We start from the raw sequence: 10,501 nt of genomic DNA, 5'->3' as shown, positions 1-10,501 counted from the left end.
TTCTTGTTGATGTAGATGCGTGAGCAGGGTAGCGGCAGCCTTTCGGACACCAACGACACTGCCCTTGAGGGATTGGCCTTCTAAACCCCTCCAGTGCCCTTAGCGATCAGACTTAGTAGCTAGGGTTTTGCTAATGACGTGTGATTAAGGTGCTAACCACGACTTATATTTATAGGCACTGTGGGGCTGGGGGCCAGCCTCTGGAAACAGGCCTAATGGGCCTGCTGATCACAGCCCATTAGAGTTTTGTCATTAGGTTTCCTTAATCGTGTTTAGGTGGTTTAAACGCTTTCCTTAACAGTGAAAATCACATATTATCTTATATAAATATTTATTTCCAACACATGATTCTAGTTCTATATATAATCATGTATTTTATTCCACTGATTCAATATATTGCTTAATTGCATTATTATTGGATCGTATACATAACACGCTTGTTATTGTGTGACGATCTCTGCCTTAGCTTTATCGCAGTCCAAGTTGTGAAGACTGCCATGCCAGCTGATCTGAGCTAGCTGCCGAAGGGCCTCTGGTTGTAGCAGTCCAAGTTGGCCCCATAGCTGACCCCGAGCAAGTCGCAGTAGCGCTTGTAGAATCCGATCCGGTCCGCGACGCTGCTATCAGCGCCGTGGCCACACTCGATCCCACCATTGATGATGTTGGTGATGACCCCATACCCGGGCACCCTCCCGGCCGCCTGGTCGGCGCTGGAGGGGCTCCACTGCCCGGTCACTACGGCGTGGCACGACGGCTTGGGAGACTGCGCCGTCATCCAGAACCACACCGCCGTCTTGAACGACACCACGGCGTCGCTGGCCACCAGGTCCGGGTTGCCCAGGAGGTCCTGGCTGATGGCCTGGCCCGCGGGGCCGTAGTTGTAGTTCCACGAGATCTGGATGGGGCCACGGCCGTAGTACTGCTTGCCGGCGGCGCAGGGCCACTGCGAGCTCGGCTGGCAGTAGGACGACGACGGGCTCTGCTCCTGCTTGAAGCAGTAGCCCCAGGCGTAGGGTCCGTCGGGCGCCGTCGCCCACCCGCCGGTCGTCTCGTGTGACGTCTGGGCCAGGAACGCCGCGAGCTCCCGCTTCTGGGTCTCCAGGCTGCCCGTCGTGCCGAACCCCGGGAAGGCGCTCGCCGCCGCGACGAAGGCGTCGTACGTGTAGAAGCCCCGGGCAGGGCACGCGTTGTCGTTGCGGTGGAGGAGCATCTGGTCGAACAGCGAACGCGAGATGATGGACTCGACGCCGCCGCCGCTCGGTGGGCTGCCGCCGCCGCTCGGTGGGCTGCCGCCGCCGCACTGGCTCTGGCAGCCGTTGGTGCAGTAGTCGGAGGTGGAGCCGCACCAGCCCCACTTGCTGCAGCAGAGGCCGTTGGGGCAGAGAGCCCCGTTGGCCTGCGACCCGCACTGCTCGGCGCGCGCGGAAGCCGCCAAGGCAGTGGCCAACATGGCCACTAACGCCACTGCTCTCATCATGTCGTCTATCTGCTGTGCTGGTGGTAGCTGTTTTGTGTGCCAGAAGCCGTGGGCGCGCATGGCCTTTTATAGGTGTCTCGATCATGGCAGTGTGTGCACAAGTTCACACGTACAGTGGAGAGATAAGGGATAGTGGTCAACTCTAGGAATAGTAGTCGTACTGGATTGATCTTATTATCTTATTGATGAAACGGAGGTGGGCTGCTAAATGAACCAAGACCACGCATGAAAATGCATTCTTTTTTAACATTTGCATCTAATGCTGAGTCTTCAACTTAATAACACACTTTGCATTATGAGATCGAATTCTGAACTCAACACACAGGCATTTGTATTTATGTATTTTTTATATTTTGTTCAGTGGTAATCATAAGGCGCTCAACGTCGGTAAAAACTTCATCAATCTCATGAAATACCTGTTGCCGCACAAATTTGCTTGCCTGCCTATCCTATCTATATGTTATCGTACATATTACGTTCATGTGATCGATTTATTAGGGTATACATGCATAACTTGTGTGTCTCCATAAGGATATGCGTGAGGGCACATGTACTTTGTAGATGCTTGTAAGTATAATGCATGGGTGTATGCAATAGTCTATGCTTTGCATGTACTTGTTTTGAGAAAAGCAATAGGATTGTACTGGTACTGTACACGCATGCATCTCGAAGAACAAGGCTGCAAAACGGGGAGACGACCTAGTATAGTTGTTAACTGATCAATGAGTCGTGGAAGGCGGTTAGCCACACACGTACAGGTAGCGGCACATCACATCACATGGCATCACAACGAGTACATTGGTGTAGTCTAATAGGCCATCCCATGCATTGCCACGTCATCTTAAGACGACATAATAGACAACCCATATAAGCCGTATCATAGAAAATGCATAACCCTTTAATTTATGTATAGAAAAAAAATATTATGAGTTGCATTGCAACAACAACTCGTACAATTGTGAGAAATAATAGTCTCGTAATCTTAAATTTTAGACTGAATCACTTGCCTCGTGAAACAAACTAGCTTGGTCTCTCTGCTCTCTTTCACCGCCACCATATAAGAAATTCTATATAAACCTGCATGGGACGATTTATGAAACTGCTGATGTAGAAATATACTTGACCTTATCGCGCATGGAAATTAGGCAGCACGCAGCATGCAGCGAGCAGGATCATGCATCGGAGGTATCGTGTCTCCGGTACGTCTCTCTCGGCTACTTGTATACACTTGCCTACTACAGTATCTACGACTGGCAATGCTGCCAAGTCAGAATCAGTTGTGGCTGGTCAAATTTGACTTGTCACTTTGCATGACGCGCGTGGCACTACTCCATCATCCAGCCTGTCTCTGCGGGCATGCGTCTACGATCTACGGCAGTGCATACACACGCAACATTAGCAAGTCGTATAGGTGTACGTGTCAGACCCGGGGCAATGGGACTGCTCACAGGCGTGGAGTATTCTAGAATAAGGGATAGCGCATGATATGTATCTTATCCAATTATAACTACTCGTACAGAAGTAGGACTAGTCGAATAGAAGGAAATTACTCGATAGACATGGGGAAGGCCTCCTTGCGTAGTATTCGACTGGCATTTCCATATAACCCTGTCCCCCCAGACTATATAAGGGAGGGCAGGGACCCTTGAAACAGAGGCAACCAACATCAGCATCTAAGGCAATACAAACAACACACAAGACGTAGGGTATTACGTATCTCGCGGTCCGAACCTATCTAAAGCTTTGTGTTCCTTGCACCATCGGTTCCAGATCTCGACGAAACCCTACCGACAACCCTACTGCTTGGGGTATCCCTGAGCAGGCTTGGCGGCTAAACACCGACAGCTGGCGCGCCAGGTCAGGGTATTCGTCAAGGTCAACTCGGCGAATTCGATGGCCAACTTCAACTTCAACTGCGCGGTGCTCGATCGCGGCACCATCTTCGTCTTTGGCTCCTGGATCTGCGTCGCCAATGGCTCGGGTGGTTTCGACAGCCACCTAGCCAACCCCAAGGAGCCGGAGGCGTCCCCGATGAGAAGAAGCGTCGCTGCTGACAAACGCACTGCTAATCTCGGCGACATGCTGCTCCCTGACCTCGCCAAGGAGATCGAGGAAAAACTCGTTTTCAACATGAGTTCCACTCGCTCTCCGATCAATCTTAGATCGGTTCCGATCTAAGATTCATCGCGTTCAACCCACCTTCGGGTTACGCAATGCATCTTCTATCTACTAGAAGATGCTTAGATCCATCTACTACACATGGGAGGTAGACTTGGACGACCAATGCTACGTCAAGGACGAAGGTGCCACCACTGGCCGGAAGGCTCCCGTTTTCGACACCTACTCAGACTCAATGATGGCATCGAATCATCTTCGAACGACAATCTGGATCTGATCTTTGCTGCCACATCACAACTCCGAGCTAAGTTCTGGAGAGGCTCCCAGCCCGCAGAACCACCCGACTGCTCACGAGTAGTGGCAAGCATCGAGGATTTACCATACCAACATGGTAGACCTCTCTCTCCTATTCAGGAGGGAAGATCAGGAGAAACTGTCCTCGTCGATTCCAGCTCAGGACTCGACAGCTACTCTCCAGAGCGCCACATCTTCATGGCCACGATCAACGCACATGAAGGCGATGTCAACGCTCAAAGCAGTGGCGGAGCTCGCCCAAAATTCTAGCTGGGGCAGCCTGGAAAGGCAAGTTCGCCGCCTCACCTGTCGTCGTCGGCGTCGCCGCCTCGCCGGAAGCTTGCCTGCGGCGCTGTGCCAGCGCGCACCGGTGGTGGGTGGCAGCGCGGGCGCACAGTGGCGGAGCGCTGCGGCAGGGGGCGGCGGCGTGGCGCGGTGCACACCGGCAATGCGTGATGGCATGGAGGCGGAGCGCTGCGTTGGCTCGCTGGCATCGCTGCGACCTCCCCCACCAATTCCTCCTCCATCAAAGCAGCCTCCCGCCGGCGCTTGGGGCGATGCCGCGCAGCTCGGGGTCGGACGGACGGGGCGCCTCTGGCCGGGGCTGCGGGGCGGCTGCAGGCCTACAGCTCGACGAGACAACGCTCCAGTGGAGGTAGCGGGCGGCGTGGTGGCAAGCTACGCCACTGCGGAGGCCGGACCGCGGAAGGTGCGGCGCCGCCGCGGATCGGCGGATGTGAGTGGGGCTGCGGAGAATAAGGGATTTGGCCTTTGGGAACTAGTTCCAGTTGGACTTGGGCCGGCTCATTGGGCTAACTGGGCTTCCTTCTCTTCCTATCACGGAGCGGAGGATATGACGGCCGTCGCCGCCAGTTCTGACCGCCGCGACGCCGTGCTCCATGCTCGCCGGCTCACCAGAAAGGAGGAAGACAAGAAGCTTCTAGTGGAGCTACTCTGGCGGTAGGTGGGGCAGCTGCCCCACCATGCCGCATGGGGAGCTCCGCCTCTGGCTCAAAGCCAACGTGATCCCAATGCGACAGTCGGTCAGATCTCCAACAACGATCTGATGGTAGACGCTCCCCAAGATGAAGATGATGCCAGAAGAGCTGCCAGGAGGAAGAACGAGAGGAGGGCCCAGCGTAGACTGCGTGCAGCCGAACACGCACGCCAACCTCCTATTTCGCCTCGCAACTTGAATGACGAGTTTGCCGCTGTGGGGGACCCCATCTTTGATACCCCCATAGCAACCATGACCGAAGCTACTCTCCGTCTCATGCAACTTCCACGGAATCCAGAGATGGATCGAGTAATTCAGCACGCAAGGACAGCCATCACCTAGCTAGAAAGGCAAAATCCATTGTCTTCGCTGCATCGCTCAGGATCTAGGGCAGCAAAGCTCTGCTGCCGCCCAAGGCAGTCGTACCCCAGGCGGGGATGCCAATCGGTAGCATCCTCGACATCAACAACCACCTCATGCTCCGCGTCAAGAAGAACAAGAAGTCGCTGGCCCCAGCGACCAAGAGGTGGGCGTTGTGACAGAACCGTCTAAATTAAACCGGCTTAAGTGCGCTAACTATCATCTTAAGTGTTAATCAAGTAAACACGCACTTAAAACGGTGTAATCCGGCAGCCTGTTGGTTAAGGATCGAAAACACTGGAAGTCTCGCACGAAGACGAGCACAGATGATTACAAGCAGATAGAAGTTCTCAAATTTAATTTACAATGCGGAGTTTTACAAACAAGTTTACGTGAAATATCAAAGTTCAAAATGCAGCGGAAATTAAATAAAAGTTTAGTTTAGAAAAACAACGATTACTACGATGACGTAAGGACTTCACATCGTGCCCACCAATGTGAATCCTGGTTAGCTCCAACCAGCAGCCGCTACCTGAAAACAGGATAACAACAAACCCTGAGTATACTAATACTCAGCAAGACTTACCCGACACGGGTACACTTAGCCTAATATCTAGACATGCAAAGTTTTTTGGCTCTGGAGTTTGTTTTGCTGAAAGGCTACTAATACTAGATCCTTACTTTCAATATTTTAGCACAATTTAAGTTTATCAAGTACCAACTAGATTTGCCTGACATCTAAAGCAAGCATGGTTGATCACATAAATTTTTACAGAGTACCAGAACATATCTCATCATACTTCTCTTCTCATTTTCAATTTTTTACTACGATGTGACAAAGTGACCAAGGTTCTCTTAACCGAGAGAGACGGCGAATCGATCCGATTTAACCTTGCAAGGTGGACCTAACTCACACGACACGTGTAGCCACGCCGGACCACATATGTCAACCGTTCCCATCATTACCCCGACGTCTGAATCACGCCTGCCAAAACCCGGGTGAAGGGTCCCTCACAGCGAACTCCCAGAGAACTAGGAGGCGACATACACTCCAACACCCGCCATCATCCCACTCCCAGAGTAGCAGGTCGCGATTCAAAGTATTGTTGCAAATCAGGTATTTAGCTTACCGGTTTCGACTACCTCCTACTTCCGGCATGTGGTTAGTACTGTTCAAACTCGGTCAACACTGCCAACAACGGTACGGTCCTCAATCGACACAGGCGGAAGCTACTTTCCATACATTCCATATCCATAATCCAATTTCTCTCCGCCCGGTCTCCATTTTTCTTTCTCACAGATTCATTCTCAAACCACTTTGCCCTAAGTAACCAGAACCTATAGCTCGCGAGTGACAGGAATCACTCGACTTCTACCGAGCCCTAATTAAGCATAGCAGTACTAACGACCTGCACACTAGTAGAGTAACTGAGGAAACCTAGGGATCATGCATCTACGGTTCCAATCAACTCCTAGAAACGGAAATGCACAATAATTATATAATAAACATCGAATACTGAAATTAAGGGTTATGCTCCGGGGCTTGCCTGGAGTTAACACTAAGTCAGTGTTAATGCTATCAAGGCCTTGGGCCAGCTTTTCCAGCCTTGGGCTGGCCTTGTTACTCCTTCCCCTGCCGGTCCTGGGATCCCTGCTGCTCCAGAGTGTCCACTACGACGTCAGATACACGGTTTCTACATGAATGCAATAGTGCAATGCAAATCAGTATGAATACTTGCATAATATTTTCCATACATGCACAAAAATAACCGGGTGCAAGCTGATGATGATCCAATTTTATTTGTTTCGTGTCTGAAGTATTTACTTCCTAAACTCCTCCTTCATACAAGTTAATGGCATTCATATGTTTCACAAAAACATCTCATTAAAGAAGCAAGCTAGCTAGCTAACTAGCTAGCTATCAGTTTATGCTAATGGCACCGGTAAGAAGTTTGATTATTTTACTGCACATATGCACACATGCCATGCTAGCACTGTTTTGAACTGAACCAAATATGATGCATACTGAAAAGGATTGAATGCATAAACGCAAGGTGCTAACAGTGAAACAACAGGTGTGGCCGGGTTATGGTGACCTTGCTCAGATTTCCTATTTCACAACACTCTAGCAACCCAGCTGTCGTGAGTACTAATGCTTCTACTGATAGCAGTGGCTTCCTATTCATTTATTATCTGCACGAAAAGACTACCTAGTTATACTCTTTTACTCAAGAACTCTCGTCAGTAATCTGCACATGAGAAAAGGATTGCAAGAGCTGCTGCCGAAGCTACATTCATGGTTATTGGGAGACAGCACAAGAGCCGGGGCGACCACGAGTCAAGGACTGAATGGACTATGCATAAATGATTTATACACAAACGATTTCAAATGGCTCTCATTCTATTTCCTCAGTAGAAAATTAGCTGTACAGGAGGAGCACGAAACAGCCAAAGCTGACTGCTTGCTCTTTGGAGTTTCGTACAATCACATTCCTATTTGACTAGCTTAGGACACTTGAACTAATTGGAGTACAGAAAAAGAACTCTGACCACATTTTAACATGGTTCATTACAATAGGTAATTGTTCTGGATGGATCATGTTTCTAGGAGGCTAACGAGTCTGCTCTTTTAATTTCTTTCATTCAAGGAACAATGGATTAGCCATGCATCTAACAAGTGAGATATTTACAAGAGAGAAGAAAAAAAAATGTCTGAAGAGGCCAACAACATTTCAGAAGCACTCTTATTTGACTGTGAAGCACAAAACTGATGAATTAGATTACTTCCAAGAATGCTAAATCATAGTGACTTCAGTCTGAAACAACAAATCAACAAACACGCACTTGTCAGTGAAGTCACAAGTAGGCCAACAGAAAAGAGTTCATAATTTTGGGAGCTACGATTATGTTAATATGGAGGTCACTAGATCTAAAATATACAAGTACTAACATGCGTCACTAATTAACTAGCTTGTACTGTTCCTCTCTTTCACTAGTCGCAGGAACAGGGACAGAGAGAGAGGAAGGAAATAGACCTGTTGCCTACTGAAGTGCTGGGAAGGAGCACCAGCACATGGAGGAGCCACCGTGTAGGAGCATCTTGTGCTGCAGGGACCGGAGTGCTAGATACACAGGCATAGGTAGTGGTACCCCTGGTGGCCGGGAAGATAGAGTTCACCAGCAAGGTGACTGGCAGCTGCCATGAGGTGCCCAGCGGCCACGAGATGTGGAACTGCAGCCGCATCGGTGGCCGGAGCTGCCTTCATAGGCGAGCAAGGAGGAGAGGAAGGGGTGGGGAAGGCTTGGGCGCGCGGAATCGGAGAGGGAGGTGGTGTGGCCGACGGATTTGGCCGGCTGACATTGAGCTGCTCGAGCTCGGTCAGTGGGAGCTAGAGGAAGAAGAAAAGGGGCCGAGCTAGGGAGACGAGGAAGAGAGCAGGCGGCCGGCTTGGGATAAGGATGAGGACGACGCAAGGACGAGCGAGCAGACGACGGCATGGGCAGGCAGCCGGGTGGCGAGCTGCAAGAGGACCGACGGCGAACGGAGTGAGGGAGAGGGAAAAAGAGAGAGTAGAGAGAAAAATGATTCAACAAAACTTAGCTCGATTTTGACCGCCCAAAACTAAAAATTTCATATAGAAACTCGAAAAATTCCAAGAATGAAAGTTGTTCAAAATTTGATTTCCTCCAACTTTTGTTTTAGACAAAACTTCATTTGAAGCTCAAATCATGGTTTAAAATTTGAAATTTTGAAACCAAAACATTAATGTACTATTCAAAGCAAAACTAAAGATTTTCTTCAAATTTTGTGCTGAAACTTGAAAAACCATAAACACGAAAGTTTTTCACCATTCCAAACTCTACAACTTTATTTTAAGGCAAAAGTTTATTTGAGCAAGAATTTAAAAGTTATTTTTAAAGTATGTTTCATTGGATTTGAAAACTAGTCATAATTTCATGTGTTAACAACTAGCAAAAATGCAATTAAATGATTTTATGCATGCAAGGTTAGTGTTAATGACGATCTCAAATACACGATTAACCAAAACTACAGGTGATTAACACCTGGGGTGTTACAGACGTCCAAGAGGAAATCAACAACAGCCGCGACAATCTCAGCCAGCCGCAGAAGATCGGCCACCCTGAGGTCATGATCATGGTTACGATCACGATCGCCACTGCAACTCGCGTGGTCACACCAATCCGGGACTCGACCACACCAATCCGGGACTCGACGCACGCGCCATAATCAACGCGAGGTGGCAAGGTCGCCTCCTCGACAGCTCCGATTGGTTCCCGGCCCTCAGCAGCACTTTCGCATACGCATAGTACCCGAAAGAGTTTAAGCCGACCAACCTCCACAAGTACGATGGTAAGCAAGATCCAATCCAATGGTTACGATTATACTCGACTGCCATCGATGTTGCAGGAGGAGATACGATCTCGAAGGCTCTCTACTTCCCGATAGCCCTAGAGCCAGCTCCTCTCACATGGCTCGAGAGCCTGAAAGCCGACACCATCCACTCCTGGGACGACCTCAAGAGAGTCTTCATCGACAACTTCCAGGGCTCCATGCACAGGGTACCGACTCGACACGACCTCTCGCTATACAAATAGGAGGATGGTGAGAGCCTGAGGTCGTACGTGAGGCGCTTCTTCAATACACGCACCACCATCGCCAACATCTCCGATGAAGACATCATCGACTACTTCCACAATGGCATCGCCACGCAGACTCTCTACCGTGATTTTGGGCGCAATCGCCCCAACACAGTTGTCAAGCTCCGTGACATGATGCAGCGGTGGGCCAACGAAAGAGAAGCAGGAGCGCGATCACTTCCCTCGCTACAACAATGACAACAACGGGAGGCGAAACAATGATTGCGCCAATGACAGAAGCCAGCGGGACCCTATTCACAAGAGCAAGCCAAACGATGTCATCGGGGCCATAGAGCGCAACCCGTGAGGCAAGAAGAAAGGCAATTAGCAGGACCAGTTCAACAAGATCCTGCACAAGAGGTGCCCGATGCATCCCAAGGGCAACCACTCCTTGTTCGAGTACATCATCATCTGCAAGTCCCTCAATGCCCAATCCCTGGAGGCACCGGGAACAAGCCGAACAAGGAGGATGAAGATGATGACAAGCAAGGACCAGAGGGTTTCCAACAACCCGCCAACGTGGTTAATGTCATCTTCGGTGGAGATTCAAGCTTCTCCAAGCGCGCGCAGAAACTCCTCTTGCGCGAGATTCTCTC

At 50.0% G+C, this 10,501-nt stretch overlaps 1 protein-coding gene across 1 annotated transcript; it reads right to left on the bottom strand.

Moving 5' to 3' along the window:
• Nucleotides 1–317: 317 nt before the first annotated feature.
• On the bottom strand, nucleotides 318–1,509 carry LOC120703713 (chitinase 1-like). Its single transcript, XM_039987874.1, has one exon. It carries the CDS (start codon nucleotides 1,475–1,477, stop codon nucleotides 515–517), a length of 963 nt encoding a protein of 320 aa, XP_039843808.1. The 5' UTR covers nucleotides 1,478–1,509; the 3' UTR covers nucleotides 318–514.
• Between the last annotated feature and the right edge of the window lie 8,992 nt (nucleotides 1,510–10,501).

This window comes from Panicum virgatum, chromosome 4K, assembly GCF_016808335.1.
Source record: "Panicum virgatum strain AP13 chromosome 4K, P.virgatum_v5, whole genome shotgun sequence".
NCBI classification, from domain to species: Eukaryota; Viridiplantae; Streptophyta; class Magnoliopsida; order Poales; family Poaceae; genus Panicum; species Panicum virgatum.
Note: the sequence above shows the minus strand (reverse complement) of the source record. Positions and strands in the feature narration are given on the sequence as shown.

What these genes read in the sequence shown, in the direction of transcription:
- LOC120703713 (XM_039987874.1), bottom strand. Translation starts at nt 1,477, where the DNA reads ATGATGAGAGCAGTGGCGTTAGTGGCCATGTTGGCCACTGCCTTGGCG.